This window comes from Mustelus asterias, chromosome 9, assembly GCF_964213995.1.
Source record: "Mustelus asterias chromosome 9, sMusAst1.hap1.1, whole genome shotgun sequence".
Lineage (NCBI taxonomy): Eukaryota > Metazoa > Chordata > Chondrichthyes > Carcharhiniformes > Triakidae > Mustelus > Mustelus asterias.
Window position 1 is genome coordinate 131838734 of NC_135809.1, and position 22765 is coordinate 131861498.

The following is a 22765-nucleotide window of genomic DNA, read 5'->3' on the forward strand; positions in this document are numbered from 1 at the left end:
CTGCTACAACTCAGCTATAATCAGCTATACTAACTTCTTACAAGTTAATTTTTTGAATGATTTTCATGGAGAGAAAAGTCGATACTCAATAAGATACATTTTCAAAAACCGGTAAAGCACAAACAAATTAAACTTATTTTTAACACTGTTGAGCTAATGAGCCAGAACCTACTGTACAATAATTGAGGCCAAGGGCATGTTTTATGCAAAAATTAACAGTGACTTCGGATGGGCACAGGTGCACAGTGAAGCGAGAAAATCCAGGAGCAGCATTCAGCAATGCATAAAAAAGTGCTGTATAGTTCTCCATTCGAACAGCATCCTTTACTTGAGTGACAAATATGAACCAAGCAACAGACAAAGTATGGGCATGTTCATTCCAAGTACCCTTTTAACAACATGATGATACTAATCACTATTGAACTATCCCTCTGGCACTGAAAATGAATCTTTATAAGTATGGATGTTATTCCATCAGTTTAATTGTGGTGAATCATAGAATCATAGAAACCCTACAGTGCAGAGAGGGGCCATTTGGCCTATCGAGTCTGCACCGACCACAATCCCACCCAGGCCCCACCCCATATCCCTACATATTTACCCGCTAACCCCTCTAACCTACGCATCTCAGGATACTAAGGGGCAATTTTTAGCATGGTCAAGCAACCTAACCCACACATCTTTGGACTGTGGGAGGAAACCGGAGCACCCGGAGAAAACCCACGCAGACACGAGGAGAATGTGCAAACTCCACACAGGCAGTGACCCAAGCCAGGAATCGAACCCAGGTCCCTGGAGCTGTGAAGCAGCAGTGCTAACCACTGTGCTACCGTGCCGCCCGGTTGTTTTTTTTAAAAAGGCAATTTTTTCTTTATCTTTTCTCTTCATCCAATCTTTTCCTTCTCTATTTCACTTTCTGTATTTGATTTGATATTAAATTTACAATTCTAACTTAGTGCCATTACAGCACAGGAGGCCATTTGACCCATCAAGTCGTACCAGCGCTGTGTGGAGGAATCCAGGCAGTTCAAATTCCCTCCTTTATTCCATAGACCTTCAAGTTTATCTCCCTCAAGTGCTCATCCAATTCCTTTTAAAACTATTGATCGTCTGCTTCCAACACCATCAAAGTCAACAAGTTCTAGTCACTACATTAAAAGTTCTTCCTTGCATCCCCCTGTATTTATTACCCCAAACCTCAAATCTGCATCCTCTATCCTTGTACCACTAGCTAATGGGGAGAGCTTTTATTCAAACCTGCCATGAATTTTGTACTTCTCTGTCAAATTTCCCCATAATCTTAAGGCTCCAAGGAAAATAGTCCAGCTTCTCTCAACTAACCTTGCGGCTAAATTCATTCATCCCTTGGACCATTCTGGTAAGCCTTCTCTGTACCTTCTCAGGGTGCCTCATATACTTCTTGAAGGGTGCTGACCAAAACTGAAAACAATACCCAAGCTGCAACCCATCAAGAGCTTTTTTTGAATAATGCTCAGCATAATCTCAGCAGATGCCAATTCCCTGGCCCTGCACTCAACCCTGGAACACCTAGATAACAAAGTCACCCACATCAGACTCCTATTTATTAACTACAGCTCAGCCTTCAACACCATTATTCCTACAAAACTCATTTCCAAACTCCGTACCTGGGGCTCGGCTTCTCCCTCTGCAACTGGATCCTGAACTTCGTAACCCACAGACCGCAATCATTAAGGATAGGCAATAACACCTCCTCTACGATCATCCTCAACACTGGTGCCACACAAGGCTGTGTCCTCAGCCCCTTCCATATCCTTTGTACAGCATGTATAATTTGGCCACTGTGTGACCAAATTCCCCTCCAACTCGGTTTTCAGGTTTGCTGATGACACCACCGTAGGAGGTCGGATCTCAAAGAATGATGAGATGGAGTACAGGCATGAGATAGAGAATCTGGTGAACTGGTGCGGCAACAATAATCTCTCCCTCAATATCAACAAAACGAAGGAGATTGCCATCAACTTCAGGAAGTGTAGTGGAGGATATGCCCGTCTACATCAATGGCACGAAGTAGAAATGGTCAAAAGCTTCAAGTTTTTAGGTGTCCAGATCACCAACAACTTGTCCTGGTCCCTCCATGCCGACATTATAGTTACGAAAGCCCACCAACACCTCTACTTTCTCAGAAGACTAAGGAAATTTGGCATGTCAGCTACGACTCTCACCAACCTTTCCAGATGCACCATAGAAAGCATTCTTTCTGGTTGTATCACAGCCTAGTATGGCTCCTGCTCTGTCCAAGACCATGAGAAACTACAAAGGCACTAAGCCCAATCCATCACTCAAGCCAGCCTCCCACCCATTGACTCTGTCTACACTTCCCGCTGCCTCGGAAAAGCAGCCAGCATAATTAAGGACCTCACGCACCCCAGACATGCTCTCTTCCACCTTCTTCCATCGGGAAAAAGATACAAAAGTCTGAGGACACGTACCAAACAATTCAAAAACAACTTCTTCCCTGCTGCCATTAGACTTTTTGAATGGACCTACTTCACATTAAGTTGATCTTTCTCTACACCCTAGCTATGACTGGAACACTACAATCTGCACTCTTGCCTTTCCTTCTCTATGTACGGTATGCTTTGTCTGTACAGCACGCAAGAAACAATACTTTTATACCAATGTGTATACCAATACGTGACAATAATAAATCAAAACAAAAATTTCCCTTTGCACTCAACTATGAAGCTCTAGACCTGAATCAAATAGTCAAAGTATATGCCTTGATCCATCAAGCTATACACAAACCCCCCAGTTGTGTCTGTCCCTACATATTCTTTAGAACTGCGCGATTGAGTCTATATTGTCTCTCCTTAATTCTTCTGCCAAAACACATCAACTTACACCTCCATTAAATTTCATCTGTCACTGTCTGCCAATTCTGTTAGCTTATGTCCTGTAGTTGATTGGCATCACCCTTACGGACTGCCACACCTCTTAAGTTTGGTATCATATCTGTGGTCTTTGAACTTAACCTCAAACACCACTGCCTACCATCCTCCATCTGAAAACCCTAACCATACGCCAGGATCCACTGCTTTCTGCCCTCAAGGTAAGTTTCTAAATCAATGTGACATTGACCCTGCTATTCCATGGTCCCCAATTTTGTTAACCCATTTTTTAGGGGTGTGATGTCAAGTGTTTTTTAAAATTCCATCAAAATCAACATCCACAATCCCTCAACCTTCTCTGCGACATCAAATAGGAATTTGCTTTTCTGAACAAAGTGGGAGAGAAATGCCACTTTTGAATTCTCTGACCCAAACCTCAGGTCCAGATTGAGCTTTGTATTAACAATCCTTCAATCATAAAATCGTAAGAATCCCCATAGTGCAGAAGGAGGCTATTTGGCTTATCGAGTCTGTACCAACCACAATCCCACCCTGGCCCTATCCACATAACTCCACCTATTTACCCTGCGAGGGCAATTTAGCATGGCCAATCAACCTAACCCGCACATCTTTGGACTGTGGGAGGAAACCACGCAGACACGGGGAGAATGTGCAAACTCTGCACAGACAGTGACCCAAGGCCGAATTGATCCCGGGTCTCTGGTGCCATGAGGCAGCAGCGCGAACCCACTGTGCCGCCCCTAATGATTGAGGCAGACCTCCTCAAGCAGCTTCTAAAATTGCCGAATAACCGAAATACTGAGTCATTTGTACAGCAATTGATGCCATTCTACAGTTTCCCCCATCAAGTGATAATAGCTATTACAAATAGCTCACTATCAAATGTCAGAAGGTGCAAACCCAGCCAGGGACAGCGATTGTCAGATGAGTCAATGACTGTTCTGCTAGCACGACTTTTGCCATCATACCAGATGAGTTTAGCTCAAGAGGACCAAGTCTACTTTCAGTGAACACAATGAAAAAATAAATGTAAACCAAATTACAACAAAGTCAACAACTTATATTTTCATGGAACCAACACACAATATCTGATCATTCTGACTGGCATAAACTAGAAAAAGAGTGCAGAAAAGATTTACTAGGATGCTACCGGGACTTGATGGTTTGAGTTACAAGGAGAGGCTGGAAAGGAGAGGCTGGATAGACTGGGACTTTTTTCTCTGGAGTGTAGAAGGCTGACGGGTGATCTTATAGAGGTCCATAAAATAATGAGGGGCACAGATCAGCTAGATAGTCAATATCTTTTCCCAAAGGTAGGGGAGTCTAAAACTAGAGGGCATAGGTTTAAGGTGAGAGGAGAGAGATACACAAGAGTGTCCAGAGGGGCAATTTTTTCACACAGAAGGTGGTGAGTGTCTGGAACAAGCTGCCAGAGGTAGTAGTAGAGAGTTACAATTTTGTCTTTTAAAAAGCATTTAGACAGTTACATGGGTAAGATGGGTATAAGATGGGCCAAATGCGGGCAATTGGGCTTAACTTAGGGGTTTAAAATAAAAAGGGCGGTATGGACAAGTTGGGTCGAAGGGCCTGTTTCCATGCTGTGAACCTCTATAACTCGATATCAACTTCCACACCTCAATCAAAAAATAACACCATCTCCCCAAAACAGTTTCTGCTGATGTCAGTGCTTTGGGAATAGCCTGTGAAAATTCTACAAATATTCTAAACAAACAGGAGGCAGTTCAGGCTGATTGGAATGGTATTTATACATAGAAATGTAGGGGGTGTAGGTTATTAGGCCCTTTGTGCATGCTCTGTCATTCAACATGATCATGGCTGACCCTCTATCTCAACGTCATACTCCAGTGCTCTCCCCATACCCATCGAGTCTAGAAATCTATTTCCTTCTTAAATATATGCAATGATTTGGTCTCAATAGCCCTCTGTGGTAGATAATTCAATAGGTTCACCACACTGAAGAAATTTCGCCTCACCCCAGTCCTAAACAGCCTCCCCTCGGATCCTGAGAATGTGACCCCCATGTTCTGGACCCTCCAGCCAGGGGAAACAACATTTCTGCTCAGGTTTTAAAGTGGGCATCAGATTTGGCATATTTAAAATGAGTATGTGCAGGTACAAAAACAATATTACTGTGCTAGACACTGCCATCCTTAATATTTGAAATTAGCTATGCTAAATTGGCAATTCCAGAATACGACTCCTTTAAAAAGCTTGAAAATAATGTTCTTCCCTAGTATGAAATCAAACCACAACTGACACACACTGATACACCATATAATTAAAAAATTATACAGAAAAAATTTGATATTTAATATTTAAAACAAATTTTTAAATACACACCATAAAAACAGCTGTGACTGGACAAGTGGAAGAATTAGTCGTGTAAATGAATAGATTAAACAAAAATCAATCACTGGACATAAATACAGGAAGAAAAAAAATGTTAGATGAATCTGGAGAATTCCTTTCTTATCCCTCTCAAATCTGTTTACCTCCAGCAAAGCTGTTAAAGCTTTAATGTGATGATGAAAATCTGGATGAAACATTTCATCTTGCAACCACTTGGCTACACAGCTAGACATTTGAGTTTTCAGTTGCTCTGTATACTCATCTCGTGGCGTTGTGAAGTTCCATTTCAACACCTATTGTAAACACAAGCACAGCTTTCATTGTGCATACATCCAAGTACAATTTTATAACTCATAGCAAAGGCTGCTTTGGAGTACAATCCATTAAAATCATTCTACAATGCTGAATCTGTTCAGAATACAGAGCAAGTCATTTTGACTTGCTGGGCAACATTATCCAAAAGTTATTTTAAATGAAGGGACAAAGATGGTTTGAAATCTCACCTTTAAAGCTCTCTCATCCTTTACTCGCTGCTCTTTTGCATTGGGAATAATTATGAAGATTGGTCCTGATTTATCCTCATCATCCTTAAGATTTGGCTTACTTGGCACTTTCTTACCAATTCCAGGCTGGAAAAATAAATTCACTTCATAACAAATCCATGATATCCACCAACACTTGCATATACTAAACTGTTTGAATAAAGGCATGGAACATTACACAATGCAAGGCCAGGAATAAGACAGGTGCTCTACATAATACTACGTAACATCCACACTCTACAATGTTCTCGAAGTGGCAGTCAGTGGCGGCGGATTGCTACTCCATATCCACTTCCTGCACTTAAAATCTAAAGCGTCTATCTCGCCACCATCCTGAGTCAGCAGTGAAATCTAACATGAGCAGAGCAAGGAGGGCATACCCCCACCTTTTACTGCACGAGCTGCTGTAAAGGAGATGAGTTTAAAGTCACATTGAAAGGAAAAAGTTAAGTTTCCAAGTAAACGAATGGATGGGGGGTGGAGAAAGAGTCCTGTGTGGGTAGGGTTCAGTCTAGGTCTTAAAAATAGTTAGGCTGAAACTAGAAACATTTTTTTGCCTTCTAACTCTTTCAGGAGTAACTATGAAAGCAAAACTGGAAGAACCGGCAAATGGTTCCCAGTGTAGTGCAATTGCCCAGGGGAAGTTAACCCTTCTGGACAATTGCTGGGTAAACCGTTAGCTGGAAACTTTCAAGATAGATGCCCCAGCGCACCTTTAGGAAACTGGGGACTGGAACAAATTACTGTTCAGTAGTCACAAGAGTTGAAAAGTCATTGGATTGTGAAAGGTCAGAAAGATACCTGCAGAGTTGTTAAAGTATGCGAGAAATTACTACAGTTTGGGAGACATGATCTGAAATAATTGTGGAAATTGGTGGCTAGACCATGAATTTTGTGTAAAAATCTTGAAGACAAAGGAAAGCTACTTAAGAGGGAAATCAGGAGGGCTAAAAGAAGACATGAGGTTGCTTTGGCAGATAGAGTGAAGGAAAATCCAAAGAGCTTCTATAGGTATGTTAGGAGCAAAAGGATAGTGAGGGATAAAATTGGTCCTCTTGAAGACCAGAGTGGTAGACTGTGTATGGAACCAAAAGAGATGGGGGAGATACTAAATGGTTTCTTTGCATCCGTATTTACTGAGGAAACGGGCATGGAGTCTACGGAAATAGGGCAAACTGGTAGGGAGGCCATGGAAACTTTACAGATTAAAGGGGAGGAGGTGCTCGCTGTCTTGAGGCAAATCAGAGTGGATAAATCCCCAGGACCGGACAGGGTATTCCCACGGACATTGAGGGAAGCTAGTGTTGAACTTGCAGGGGCCCTGGCAGACATATTTAAAATGTCAGTATTCACGGGGGAGGTGCCGGATGATTGGAGGGTGGCTCATGTTGTTCCGTTGTTTAAAAAAGGTTCCAAAAGAAATCCGGGAAATTATCGGCCAGTAAGTTTGACGTCGGTGGTGGGCAAGTTATTGGAAGGTGCGATAAGGGATAGGATCTACAAATATTTGGATAGACAGGGACTTATTAGGGAGAGTCAACATGGCTTTGTGCATGGTAGGTCATGTTTGACCAATCTATTAGAGTTTTTCGAGGAGGTTACCAGGAAAGTGGATGAAGGGAAGGCGGTGGATGTTGTCTACCTGGATTTCAGCAAGGCCTTTGACAAGGTCCCTCATGGGAGGTTAGTTAGGAAGGTTCAGTCGCTAGGTATACATGGGGAGGTAGTAAATTGGATAAGACACTGGCTCAATGGAAGAAGCCAGAGAGTGGTTGTGGAGGATTGCTTCTCTGAGTGGAGGCCTGTGACTCGTGGTGTGCCGCAGGGATCGGTGTTGGGTCCATTGTTGTTTGTCATCTATATCAATGATCTGGATGATAATGTGGTCAATTGGATCAGCAAGTTTGCTGATGATACAAAGATTGGAGGTGTAGTGGACAGTGAGGAAGGTTTCCAAAGCTTGCAGACGGATTTGGACCAACTAGAAAAATGGGCTGAAAAATGGCAAATGGAATTTAACGCGGACAAGTGTGAGATATTGCACTTTGGAGGGACAAACCAAAGAAGAACGTACAGGGTAAATGGTAGGACTCTGAAGAGTGCAGTTGAACAGAGGGATCTGGGAATACAGGTACAGAATTCCCTAAAAGTGACGTCACAGGTGGATAGGGTCGTAAAGAGTGCCTTTGGTACATTGGCCTTTATAAATCGGAGTATCGAGTATAAAAGTTGGAGTGTTATGGTAAGGTTATATAAGGCATTGGTGAGGCCAAATTTGGAGTATTGTGTACAGTTTTGGTCACCTAGTTACAGGAAGGATGTAAATAAGGTTGAAAGAGTGCAGAGAAGGTTCACAAGGATGTTGCCGGGACTTGAGAAGCTGAGTTACAGAGAGAGATTGAATAGGTTGGGACTTTATTCCCTGGAGCGTAGAAGATTGAGGAGAGATTTGATAGAGGTGTATAAGATTTTGATGGGTATAGATAGAGTGAATGCAAGCAGGCTTTTTCCGCTGAGGCTAGGGGAGAAAAAAACCAGAGGGCATGGGTTAAGGGTGAAAGGAGAAAAGTTTAAAGGGAATATTAGGGGGGGCTTCTTCACGCAGAGAGTGGTGTGAGTGTGGAATGAGCTGCTGGATAAAGTGGTAAATGCTTTTAACATTTAAGAAAATACTTTTAACATTTAAGAAAAACTTGGACGGGTTCATGGATGAGAGGGGTGTGGAGGGATATGGTCCAAGTGCAGGTCAGTGGGACTAGGCATAAAATGGTTCGGCACAGACAAGAAGGGCCAAAAGGCCTGTTTCTGAGCTGTAATTTTCTATGGTTCTATGGAAACTGGAAGGGAGAAGTGCAAAACCTGAAAGCAAAACCCAGATGGAAGCAGAGGAGGGAAAGCATAATTTAAAAGATGATTTGAAAGTGTGACTTTTGAAAGTGGAATTTGGAATCACGTGTGGAAGCTGGATTTCAGTGAAGGTGATCCATGGTATAATAATCAGCTGGGGGAAGGGGATTTTTGAGGAGAAATCCACAGAAATTCACTTGGGTTCAGAGAGAAATGCATCTTATCACGGTCCCTTTTAGCACACAAGATGACTGAGTGTTAATGAGACCATTGCAGCTTAAGGTATACTTTGTAATCCGTGCTCATCTTAAAATCTGTGTGTAATTGTTAAGCTAAGGAGGGAATAAAGGAGTACTGTATCAATCCAATAATTATTAAAACTAATTAATGGCCCTGTGACTTCATTCCTCAGCGTTTTGTTAAAAGTTACGTTCTTTTGAGCCAGGGTTCTATTCTGGGATCTTCCCATCCAGTCATTACACAAACTCGGATCTTAAAGTGAAATAAATCTTGGCTTCTCTAACAGTACACAAAAGAGCAATTTTGAAAATGGAACCAGCACTGAATACAGGAATAAATATGCTTTAATGAAATGCGAAAATACTCACATTTTGTCATACCATACTCATTATTCCTTCCAAAATTATCTAAGTATTGGACAAGTTTGTTCTTTTTGAAGAGAGAATAATGGAGTCAGATTCACATCAATTAAACATTGTGGAACATGAGGCATTTCTCTGGATAAAGGGGTATCACTTATTGAACTTTAATTTCCAACTACAATTTGGATTTTGGGATTATGAGCTTCTTTATCGCTGCACTAAGAGTTGAAAGTGGATTCAGGCTCAGTAACCCAAGCAAATGTGAAGTAATGCAAGGATCACTGCCATATTACATGGAAAAGTTGCGATCTTGAAACTGAGCAGGATGCAAAACTAGAAAATGCAATCGCAGGAAAACTGAACTAATTTAAGACACACACCTCAGTAGTTGTAGTAGAACAAAGTTAGCTAATGAGTAAAATTATTACAAGGAAGTATCAGATACTAGTTAGCAAGATAACAATACATTTTAAGTTGTATAGGGAGGGTACTTTATAAACAGTGGAACAAATTATACAGCGCCTTCATGGAAAAGGAATAAGAGCAGTAAATGATGTTAGATGTACTGAAGATTGAGCAAATTCCAGATTCTGACCACTTTAGTTTGACTAATACGTGGAGGTCTGCTTTTACAGGAAAATTAAATAACGCGAATTATCCAAGAATGCATTATGAAGGGCCAATTAATTTTAAAGATCATAAATATTGATCCCAGTTCAAACACTGATTCATTGGCTCAGGATCTTTTATAAAGGCTAAAAAAGGCAGATGGTGTTCAATGGAATATAAATGCAAAATACAGACTATAACTTAAAGGGCACAACTGAATACTGAAAGAATCAAATACAAGGTGAATAAAGGTGAACCAAAAAAAAACAGGGTTTGACTGAAATTCAAAGCAAGTTATTTTAATCAAGGTCCTAATACCAAGATCTGGGGCAACCTACTTAGTAATCTCCCCTCCCCCACCACAGAATGAATTTGCTATGTTTGCAATTTCTTATCCACTGCCATAGTTTACCATACATTTCTAACACATTCAAGTTTAACTAATAGCTGTGTGTGGAATTATGGTCAGATGTCTTTCTCATGAACTCCAGTTAAACGACAACATGGTTCTTCCCATGGGGGAACAAGCGATACCCAGGTCATCCTTTGGAACGGGCCGGGTGGGAGCAGTGAGAAGGCAGCTTGAACGGAAGAGCAGGGACAGCGGAAGACAGTCAGAGGAAAGTCAACTGGCTCCCAATTAATAAAAAAAAACAAAAAATACTTCCAAATATTTATTTATGACAAAGCTTACCTTGACTTTGGCAGTAGACCCGGCTGCTTTGTTCTTCTTAGGATCGTTTTTAAGTGCAATCGCATCTGTATCATCGTTTGTGGTGGCACTGTGTGCACGCACGGATGCTGGCAAAGAAATTGATAGGCATGTAGAAATTGTAATGAACAGTTTATGCATATAGAACATACCACAAAATTTAAATAAAGAGGCTGTACAATATTACTGACAATTTGTTGCGATGCAGAAAGAACGGGGTCACAGTTTAAATGACTAACCTCAAAAGGGCATGACATGCATAGGATGCCAGGAAACAGGTAGTTTTAAGTAATCTATATTTGTATTTGTGGGTATTAGAAACAAGATATGGCATCAAGTTTAATTCTGTGTTTCTGTATAAGAAAAGGGTTAAAACTTCAGTTCGCTCATGTTAAACAAAGGCAACTGCATATCTTTGCATTTTGGTTTCATTTTAACTGTGCCTGCTTTGTAATTAAGTTTACAACATGAAAACAAATAGGATTTAAAGAGAGACTAAGCTGTTGCCGAGCAACCAGGGGCCCCCACTGAAAAGCATGAGCACTTGTGGTTCAGTTGGAACCAGATACCCGAGAAGGAAGTTCTCTCAAAACTGCCAGCATGAGAGGCAGAGTAATAATGTAAGGGGCAGAAAATAAGTCCCAGGAATTAAAGGACAGATAGTTCTAGAAACCAGGGAAAGATTCATCCCTGAAAGACTGAAGTCAAAGGGACAAAGAAGCCAGAGTGGTAGTGGAGGATTGCTTATCTGAGTGGAGGCCTGTGACTAGTGGTGTGCCACAGGGATCAGTGCTGGGTCCATTATTGTTTGTCATTTGTATCAATCATCTGGATGATAATGTGGTAAATTGAAAGATTGGAGGTGTAGTGGACAGTGAGGAAGGTTTTCAAAGCTTGCAGAGGGATTTGGACCAGCTAGAAAAATGGGCTGAAAAATGGCAGATGGAGTTTAATGCAGACAAGTGTGAGGTATTGCACTTTGGAAGGACAAACCAAGGTAGAACATACAAGGTAAATGGTAGGACACTGAAGAGTGCAGGAGAACAGAGGGATCTGGGAATACAGATACATAATTCCCTAAAAGTGGCGTCACAGGTAGATAGGGTCGTAAAGAGTGCTTTCGGTACATTGGCTTTTATAAATCAAAGTATTGAGTATAGGAGTTGGAATGTTATGGTGAGGTTGTATAAGACATTGGTGAGGCCGAATTTAGAGTAGTGGGTGCAGTTTTGGTCACCTAATTACAGGAAGGATATTAATAAGGTTGAAAGAGTGCAGAGAAGGTTTACAAGGATGTTGCCGGGACTTGAGAAACTGAGTTACAGAGAAAGGTCGAATAGGTTAGGACTTTATTCCCTGGAGCGCAGAAGAATGAGGGGTGATTTGATAGAGGGGTATAAAATTATGATGGGTATAGATAGAGTGAATGCAAGCAGGCTTTTTCCACTGAGGCTAGGGGAGAAAATAACTAGAGAGGACATGGGTTAAGGGTGAGGGGGGAAAAGTTTAAAGGGAATATTAGGGGGAGCTTCTTCACAGAGAGTGGTGGGAGTGTGGAATGAGCTGCCAGATGAGGTGGTTAATGCGGGCACACTTTTAACATTTAAGAAAAACTTGGACAGCTACATTGATGAGGGGTGTGGAGGGATATGGTCCAGGTGCAGGACAGTGGGACTAGGCAGAAAAGTGGTTTGGTACAGCCAAGAAGGGCCAAAAGGCCTGTTTCTGTGCTGTAATGTTCTATAGTTCTATGGAATCTGAATAAGGCACTGTTCACTGAAGAAGTTAAAGAAAGGGGCAAAGAGAGGCTTCCAGTTAAAGACAAAGCTGAAAGGTGTAGACCCAGTGAGGTCAGCTAGCGAGATGCCAGACATCTGAAGTAATCCTATGGTTGGTGATACCTTGATTCATTCTGTGAAGCAGTGATGTTCTGCTGGTGGGGCTGGGTATCTGAGAGGTTGTTGGGTGCTTGAAAGTACGTGGCAATCCAAGGCAGAGGAATACTGAAAGGAGAGGTTGAAATCCTGCAAGTGGATCCTTGGTGAAAGTATCTGAGAAAAAAAGTGTTTTTGGGAGAAGAGTCTAAGGCATGTTTTGTGAAAGTATGGAAATACTCATGTGGAAATTGGAGTTTGAGTGAGATAAGCATCTGGGGGGACTTGATGCGAAAACAACATTTTATGGGGTGGCATCTGCCATTTGGTCCGAGTGTGGTACGTCTGACTACAGTTGGCCTGTTGATTTACCTGGACTGTGTACTTACCTAGGACATTATAGTACAAGATATATTTTGTAACTTGTGGTATCCTTAAAAATTGGTATAGATAGGTCAGGGTAGGGTGAAGGAGCATTATGTTCATCTTTAATAAATGGTTATTCTTCTGTTAAAAGTTAATTGGTCGTTCTATGACTCTGTTCATTGATTTCTCAGACCATAACTTTAATTTTTGTTCAGTTGAACCAGGATTCCATTCTGGGTCCTAGCTGTCCAGTAGCAATAACAGCTGGGATGGTAACAAGGTGCAAATACAAGAGGAGTAATCAGATCACAAGCATAAATGAGACATTCAAGAAGAAAAAGATTTGGAGAAGCTCAAGGAAATCACACTAAAGTTACCAATGTATTCAAGTGGACCAGTGCAACGCATATTACTTCAAGACAACTAAAACAAAATTAGCAAAAACAAAACTAGCAAAAACAAGAACAGATCTCGGTAAAATAAATCTTTTAAATGAGTGAAACACTTGAAACTGCTGAGGAAGATAGTGGAGTATATATTTATATCTGAAATATTGTAGTGTTGGATACTAATTTGATATCTTAGCACAGAGCAGGGTCAAGCGAACAAATATTTTCCCTGTTTTTGATATTCTCTTATACTCAAAAATGGAGTTTGAGGGGGAAGATACTCACTGAACTACAGCATATGAAATTTAACAGCGAGGAAATTTAGGTCTCTCCCTAATATTTCCATTTTGGTTAAAAATCCCATCTCACAACATGTAGAAGTTTTTTGCTTGTAAAGGGAATATTAACATGTATTGAGCTTATACACTGGACAATGAATTTAACGGTCTGCAAAATAAGAGTGAAAGGGAGCAGTGAGGCTAGAAAAGATGAGACTATTATATGCAGTAACCAATAATAGGTGAAGACATTTGTTACCTGTACTAGATGGCCTGGTTGCATTAGATTTTGAAGATGTTTTAGCTGGTGCTGCTGGTTTAGCTGGCACAACGGCTTGAGCCTTCTCAAGAGCTGCCACCACTTGGTCTTTTGATGTAGGCTGAGGTAAGAAGCAATAAAGTACCATGTATAGTTATACTGATTCCATAAGCACATGCATTTTCAGAATTTCACACTTCAAGTGCAAAAACAAAAATTTTGCTGCTGCAACATTTCTATTAACTTGAATCGCACTGATTAACAAATAAATTTAAATGACTTATTGCACATAAAACAAAAATCAGCAGATATCTTGGTCAAATGGTGAAGCAAGACTTGGCAACAGTTAGGGTATGGGCAGCAGAGTTTTGAATGAGCTCAAATTCTCGGTGGGTACAAGGTGGAAAGCCAATCAGGGCAAGATGGAACGCTCCAAGTCCCAATTTGGCAACTTCAATGACCTAAACGCTCTCCTGATGTGTGATAGGAATGAAAAGCACAACCACCTGATTCTCTGGGCAAATCCAAGTGTATAAGGATGTTAGACCATAAGATCATAAGACATAGGAGCGGAAGTAAGGCCATTCGGCCCATCGAGTCCACTCCACCATTCAATCATGGTTGATTTCAACTCCATTTACCCGCTCTCTCCCCATAGCCCTTAATTCCTCGAGAAATCAAGAATTTATCAATTTCTGTCTTGAAGACGCTCAACGTCTCGGCCTCCACAGCCCTCTGTGGCAATGAATTCCACAGACCTACCACTCTCTGGCTGAAGAAATTTCTCCTCATCTCTGTTCTAAAGTGACTCCCTTTTATTCTAAGGCTGTGCCCCCGCGTCCTAGTCTCCCCTGCTAATGGAAACAACTTCCCTACGTCCATCCTATCTAAGCCGCTCATTATCTTGTAAGTTTCTATCAGATCTCCCCTCAACCTCCTAAACTCCAATGAATATAATCCCACGATCCTCAGACGTTCATCGTATGTCAGGCCTACCATTCCTGGGATCATCCGTGTGAATCTCCGCTGGACCCGCTCCAGTGCCAGTATGTCCTTCCTGAGGTGTGGGGCCCAAAATTGCTCACAGTACTCCAAATGGGGCCTAACCAGTGCTTTATAAAGCCTCAGAAGTACATCCCTGCTTTTGTATTCCAAGCCTCTTGAGATAAATGACAACATTACATTTGCTTTCTTAATTACGGACTCAACCTGCAAGTTTACCTTTAGAGAATCCTGGACTAGGACTCCCAAGTCCCTTTGCACTTTAGCATTATGAATTTTGTCACCGTTTAGAAAATAGTCCATGCCTCTATTCTTTTTTCCAAAGTGCACGACCTCGCACTTGCCCACGTTGAATTTCATCAGCCACTTCTTGGACCACTCTCCTAAACTGTCTAAATCTTTCTGCAGCCTCCCCACCTCCTCAATACTACCTGCCCCTCCACCTATCTTTGTATCATCGGCAAACTTGGCCAGAATGCCCCCAGTCCCGTCATCTAGATCGTTAATATATAAATGTTAGATCAGTTCAGTTGGATTTTGCAAATAAATCCCATAAGAAAATAACCACGATTTACATTTTAAAAGATTAAAACAATACCTTCAACTTGCCAGCGGCCCTGACCATTTTTTCATAACCAAGATGCATCATGAAAGTTGGCAGTGCATCTTGGGCTTTCTTTCGGACATCTCCATTTCTGTCTTCCAAGCAACAATAAAGATGAGGCAAACAAAGAATCAGATCGGGGGGTGTAGATCGCAGTGTAGGTAGTTTCTCTGCCAGCCAACCTAACAACTAAGCAATAAACAAAATGTAAGCATTCTGGTCAGATAAGTGCTCAAATTAAGCTAATAAGCCGGCCTAGGCTTACCTCCTGCCTGAGGAAAGGGTTTTCCTTCTTCAACTCCTCCGAAAGGTCTTCACCGTCCAGCCATTCCTTCATGCCCGTTTTCTCAACCCAAGAATTCAAAGTTGTGACAGCTGCTGCCCGAACATTACTCTGAGAAACAAATGGTCCTTCAAGTTATGACACAAACTTGCAATTAAAATTAACCTGTTTCTTGAAAACAGCTGATTTAGGTAACTGGTATTTATTATTTTATTAACCTTCAAAACCTAACATTTACACCAATAAAATGTTGACCTAAAACGAAATTCCTGAGAATACTTGGTAAAATGGCAAGCCAAATTGCAGTTAAACTTAACCCATATAAACAAATGCTCAATCTAAACCAATACCAACTCCAATAAACTGGTTTAGAAGTAAAATAAAAAGCAGTTTACTTGACACAAATTTAACTGTGGGTAGGGGGTAGGGCGTTAGTGTGGATTGGGGATTGGCTATCCGACAGGAAGCAGAGAGCCGGAATAAATGGGTGCTTTTCTCATTGGCGGATGGTAACTAGTGGCGTGCCGCAGGGATCGGTACTGGGGCCTCAACTATTTACCATTTATATAGACGATCTGGAGGAGGGGACTGAATGTAGGGTAACAAAGTTTGCAGACGACACAAAGGTAAGTGGAAAAGTGAATCGTGTGGAGGGCGTAGAAGGTCTGCAGAGAGATTTGGACAGGCTGAGTGAGTGGGCGAGGATCTGGCAGATGGAGTATAACGTTAACAAATGCGAGGTTATTCACTTTGGAAGAAATAATAGCAAATTGGATTATCTAAATGGAAAGAAATTACAACATGCTGCTGTGCAGAGGGACCTGGGGGTCCTTGTGCATGAGACGCAAAAACCCAGTCTGCAGGTGCAACAAATGATCAAGGCAGCAAATGGGATGTTGGCCTATATCGCAAGGGGGATAGAATATAAAAGCAGAGATGCCTTGCTGCATCTGTACAGGGCATTGGTGAGGCCGCAGCTGGAATACTGTATGCAGTATTGGGCCCCTTATTTGCGGAAGGATATATTGGCCTTGGAGGGAGTGCAGAGAAGGTTCACCAGGTTGATACCAGAGATGAGGGGTGTTGATTATGAGAGACTGAGCAGATTGGGTTTGTATTCGTTGGAATTTAGAAGGCTGAGGGGGGATCTTATAGAGACCTATAAGATAATGAAGGGGCTGGATAGGGTAGAGATGGAGAGATTCTTTCCACTTAGAAAGGAAACTAGAACTAGAGGGCACAGCCTCAAAATAAAGGGGGGTCAGTTTAGGACAGAGTTGAGGAGGAACTTCTTCTCTCAGAGGGTGGTGAATTTCTGGAATTCTCTGCCTACTGAAGTGGTGGAGGCTACCTCGTTGAATATGTTTAAATCACGGATAGATGGATTCCTGATCGGTAAGGGAATTAGGGGTTATAGGGATCAGGCGGCTAAGTGGAACTGATCCACTTCAGATCAGCCATGATCTTATTGAATGGCGGGGCAGGCTTGAGGGGCTAGATGGCCTACTCCTGCTCCTATTTCTTATGTTCTTAACTGATTTAAATTAACTTCAGTCATCAGAAAATTCAAATACTTCAGTCACAATAAAGTATCAAGATATTAATAGAATAAGAGGTGACTTGATCAAAACCATTAAGATCTTGAGAACACCCCACTTCTTTCCCCCCACCCCCCTTCCCTTACCTTTTTTCCCCCGCTCCCCCTTTTCTATATTCTACCTCTGTCCCATTTCTCCCCTCCCCCAACATCTTCATCTGTCACAGTTTACAGCTTTTCTGCCGTTTGGCCATTCACACCCTTTATTCTCTCTGTGGACAGCTATCAACAGTCTTTTCCCCTGGTTTCTATGCTATGACTCATCTTTCATTCCCTCCCCCTGCAGTATAAATATCTCCCACTTTCTATGCCTTTTAGCTTTGACAACGGGTCACCTGGACTCGAAACATCTGTATGGAGAGAAAAGAGCCGATGTTGCCAGACCTGCTGAGATTTTCCAGCGTTTTCTCTCACAGCAATGTGGTCGACTCTTAAATGCCCTTGGAAATGGAGGGAAGTTAGGGATGGGTAATATATGCTGGCCCAGTCAGCAATGCCCACATCCCATAAATGAATAAAAGTCAACCAGGGAATGCAGAAGAAACCTCTTTACTCAGTGTATAATGCACTACCATTAATGGCTGAGTTGAATAAGCCGGGTGTTTTTAGAGGGGCTGGGTGAACATATGAGGGAGAAGAGAATACAGAATTGTGCCAATAGTTAGATGAGGGAGAAGACTTCAGTGGAGCAAACCACTACCGTAGTCTGGTTGCACCAAATAGCCTTATATGCACTGTATATTCCATATACATACTGTGACAATGGTGCACAATCTCTCCTTGTCCTTCTCATCCTGACTGGAGCTTTTGACATGATCAACCACACACAGCCCAGGCCCCCAACACCTCTTCTCAGTTACCCATCTGTGGGGTTTCCTTCATTTAATCCTACTCTTACATATTCCAACTGAAGTCAGAAGGTTGTGTTGCTACAATTTACGGAGAGAGGATAGGAAGCAACAAAAGATGTTCCAAAGATGTGCAGGTTAGGTTGATTGGCTATGGTCAAATTGCCCCTTAGTGTCCTGAGATGTATAGGTTAGAGGGATTAGTGGGCAAAATATGTGGGGATATGGGGATAGGGCCTGGGTGGGATTGTGTGGTCGGTGCAGACTCGATGGGCCGAATGGCCTCTTTCTGTACTGTAGGGTTTCTATGATTTCTATGAAGTGGGGCATGAGGTTACCATGGACAGAATGGGCCGAATATCTTGCTGTATATTATATTCAATTCTATTTAACTGGCCTAGAACACTTGCATGCTGTAATCATAGCCCCCTTGAAACAGAACAGTCCCAACCACTTTGGTTTAATCTTTAAACTCTTACCTTGCTATCACCAAACACCGTGATCATTGGTATACCCAGGACTTTCACATGTTGCTTAATATGTGGCCCCATAGCAGTGGCCATCTGCTGTAAGATTGTAAGCGTTTGCTGAACCTGAAGAGAATCAAATAACAGGTTCAGATCTGCAAAGTTTCAAAAATGCAGAAGACAAGATTTTACACCAATAAACGAAGCTAACTACAGCCAAGGTATTTCTCCATTCTGATTGCTCAGCGGCACAAAAAAAGGCTCTGCATTCTCGGTGATGCTCAAAAATTTAAAAATGCAAGCCTTTGTTACAATTCAGTTTAATTCAATATGGATTACGATGCCATATTCTGTTTCATAGCATCACTGGAGAAATACCAAGATCACATGTAGCTTGTCCATGGGGAGGGCAATAACACATTTTTTGTCAAAGCTCACTTTTATCCCACATATTGTAAATGCTGCATCAGGTTGGATCCCTGCAGGAAAGTTGAAATCATTTTCATCTCAACAAACCTGCTCAGTTACACGAGGATGCAGAAAAGGTCTCAGCAAGTTTGAAAAAAAAAATCAGCCGATCAAAAGCATAAACTGTCCTTGACTGGGAAAATTTAATTTCAAAATTATAGTTATCTAATGATCATTTCGGGAAAGCATACATGTCTGAAGTCCACTCCCAAATTGCCTAACACTCAAGGACCAAGTTTACATCAATAGTGGTCATTTATGAAACTCCAATTCAGTAGTCTTGAAAAAAGGAATGTGGAAGAAAATGGGGGGGGGGGGGGGGGGGGGAAGAGAGAGAGAGAGAGAGAGAGAGAGAGAGAGAGAGAGAGGGAGGGAGGGAGGGAGGGGGGAGGGGGGGGGGGGGAGAGAGAGAGAGAGAGAGAGAGGGAGAGGGAGAGAGAGAAGACACCAAGAAACTCCCTGTCAGTGTGTAACCTCAATAGTGGTTTAAATGAAAACTGTCCCTTGTCCTCCAATAAGAACTTTCGCAGCTATAGTCATGCTATCAAGTCACTGCACCACCAAAGACGGAACCAGATTGTTCAAAATTTAGACAATCCCAAATGAATCAAATAACCGCCCATCTCAGATTCTAGCAGCTGGAATCATGCAAAATTAACCGTTGCTTTTAATACTTCATGAAGGGCAATCAAAAACCATTAGTGACTGAGTTGAATTAGCCAGGCGTTTTTAAAGGAGGAGCAGGTAAACATACGAGGGAGAAGGAAATACAGAATTATGCATAGGAGACTTAGAGAGGATCTTACAGAAGTCTATAAAATAATGAGGGGCATAGATCAGCTAGACAGTCAACATCTCTTCCCAAAAGTAGGGGAGTCTAAAACTAGAGGGCGTAGATTTAAGGTGAGAGATAGAAAAGGGTTCAGAGGGGCATTTTTTTCCACACAGGTGGCGTTGAGTGTCTGGAACAAGCTGCCAGAGGTAGTAGTAGAGGTGGGTTCAATTTTGTCTTTTAAAAAGCATTAAGACAGTTACATGGGTAAGATGGGTATAGAGGGATATGGGCCAAACGTGGGAAATTGGGACTAGCTTAGTGGTTAAACAAAAAGGTGGCATTGGCCAAGTTGGGCCAAAGGGCTTGTTTCCATGCTGTAAACCCCTGACTCTAAATATACCCATGTTTTTAAACACAAGGACTTACCAAAATTTTATTTGAGTCATTTAGCCGTCCTTTCAGTACTCCAGGAAGTTCTCCAATATTTGGCTGAATAAGTTTAGCCTCATTTAGAATTGTACTTAATTCATCCAAACCTTCCTTTCTGATCTTCCAGTTCTTATCTCCCAGCTTTTCTATAAGCTCTGACGTAATCTTGTCACTGTTCATTTAAAAATAAAGATAGATTAAAATGCCTTATCAAATTCTTCTCCTCACATACAGAAAATCCACCCAATATCTATAGGTGTCTAATTAAAATCCATCAAGCCCTTAACAAGCAGATTAATAGATTTGATTTGGCCAGAATACTTGTCGTTTGAAAGTATTTTATAAGCTGTGGGCATCACTGGCTAGGCCAGCGTTTGTCGTTCATTCCCAATTGTTCAAGGTGTTGTTGATCTGCCTTCTTGGACCTCTGCAGTCATCTGGCATAGGTATACCTGCAGTGCTGGTGGGAAGGGAGTTCCAGGACTTAGATTGAAGAGCAATGAAGGAACAGCAATATTGTTCCAAAACTACTACAGTATCTGAGTTGCAAATGGTATTGAATACACAATCAACACCCTTTATGACCTTATGATGGAGGGAAAGTCATTGATGTAGTGAATGAAGATGGTTGGGCCAACCACATCACCCTGAAGAACTTCTGCAGTAATGTCCTGGGGTGAGATGACTGATCTTCAACAATCAAATTCCTTTGTTCTAGCTAAGACTCCACCAGTGGAGATCTGCCCTGCCATTGGAGTGTTTGTGCAGCCATACCCTCCAGTTAGTTGTTTAATTGACCACCAACATTCATTAGATGTGGCAGGCTTTGATCTGAGCCCTTGGTTCTAAGATTGTTTAGCTCTTTTGCATGTTGTTCCCCCCGTTGAGCATGCAACCGTGGTCAAACATGGGCAAGGAAACCTGCAGATTACCATGTACCCGTCCTCCCTCAGCTGATGAATCAGTACTCCTCCACATTGAGCACCACTTGGAGGAAGCACCGAGGATGGGAAGGATACAGAATGTACTCTGACTGGAGGACTTCGATGTCCATCACTAAGAGTGACTGGATTGTACATTCACAGACAGAGATAGCCAGGTCCTAAAGGATATAGCTGTTAGACTGGGGTTGCAGCATGTGGTGAGGGAACCAAGAGATAAAAACATACTTGACCCCTTCCTTGCCAACTTGCCTGCCACAAATTAATCCATCTATGTCAGTATTGGTAGGAGTGACCACGTTTTTGTGGTCAAAATCCCATCTTCACATTGAGGATATCCCTCCATCATGTTGTGTGGCACTACCATCAGACTAAATGGGATAAATTTCAAACAGATGGCAACTCAAGACTGGGCATTCTAGAGGTGTTGTGGGCCATCAGCAGCAGAATTGTACTTGACCACAATCTGCAACCTCATGGCCCAGCATATCCCCCAATCTACCATTACCACCAAGCCAGTGAATCAAACATGGTTCAAAGAAGAGTGCAGGAGGGCATGCCAGGAGCAACATCAAGCATCCCTAAAAAGGTGCCAACATGGTGAAATTACAACAGTAGTACTTGCATGCCAAACAGAATAAGCAGCAAGAAATAGACACAGCTAAGTGATTCCACAACCAACAGATCAGATCTAAGCTCTGCAGTCCTGCCACATCCAGCTATGAGTGGTGGTGGACAACTAAACAACTCACTGGAAGAGGAGGCTCCACAAATATCCCCATCTTCAAAATTGCAGGAGCTCAGCACATCTATGCAAAAGGCTGAAGCATCCGCAACCATCTTTAGCCAGAAGAGCTGAGTGGATGATCCATCCCGGCTTCCATTGGAAGTCCCCAGCATCACAGATGTCAGTCTTCAGCCAATTTGATTCACTCCACATGAACGCAGTTTGGGTTCCGCCAGGGCCGGTCAGTTCCTGACCTCATTACAGCCTTGGTTCAAACATGGATAATGATGCCAGAGGTGAGGGGAGTGTGACTGCCCTTGATATCAAGGCAGCATTCGCCCGAGCATGACATCAAGGAGTCCTAGCAAAACTGAAATTAATGGAAATCAGGGGGGAAATTATGGAGTCATACCTGACGCAAAGGAACGTAGTTGTGGTGGGTGGAGGTCAATCATCTCAGCTCCAGGTCACCACTGCAGGAGTTCATCAAGGTAGTGTCCTAGCCCAACCACCTTCGGCTCCTTCAATTACCTTCCTTCCATCATAATGCCAGAAGTGGGGATGTTTTCTGATGACTGTACAATATCTAACTACATTTGTGACTCCTCAGATACTGAAGCAGTTCATGTCCAAATGCAGCAAGACCTGGACAATATCTAGGCTTGGGCTGACAAGTAGCAAGTAATATTCACGCCACTCAAGTGCCAATCTCCAACAAGAGAGGATCTAACCATCACCCCTTGACATTCATTGGCAGTACCATCACTGAATCCATAACTATCAACATCCTGGGGATTACCATTGACCAGGAACTGAAATAGACTAGCCATATAAATACTGTGGCTACCAGAGAAGGTCAGAGGCTCAGAACCCTGTGGCAGGTAA

General features: G+C 42.2%; 1 protein-coding gene across 1 annotated transcript in view; it reads right to left on the bottom strand.

Moving 5' to 3' along the window:
• Positions 1-22765, bottom strand: part of ckap5 (cytoskeleton associated protein 5) — a 153480-nt gene that overhangs the window by 55779 nt on the left and 74936 nt on the right. The window contains exons 22-29 of the mRNA XM_078221041.1: positions 20210-20384; positions 18553-18666; positions 15611-15739; positions 15340-15534; positions 13740-13860; positions 10556-10662; positions 5765-5890; positions 5405-5554 (exon numbers count right to left, since the gene is read on the bottom strand). Coding sequence (XP_078077167.1) covers positions 5405-5554; positions 5765-5890; positions 10556-10662; positions 13740-13860; positions 15340-15534; positions 15611-15739; positions 18553-18666; positions 20210-20384 — 1117 coding nt within the window. The remainder of the gene's footprint in view (positions 1-5404; positions 5555-5764; positions 5891-10555; positions 10663-13739; positions 13861-15339; positions 15535-15610; positions 15740-18552; positions 18667-20209; positions 20385-22765) is intronic.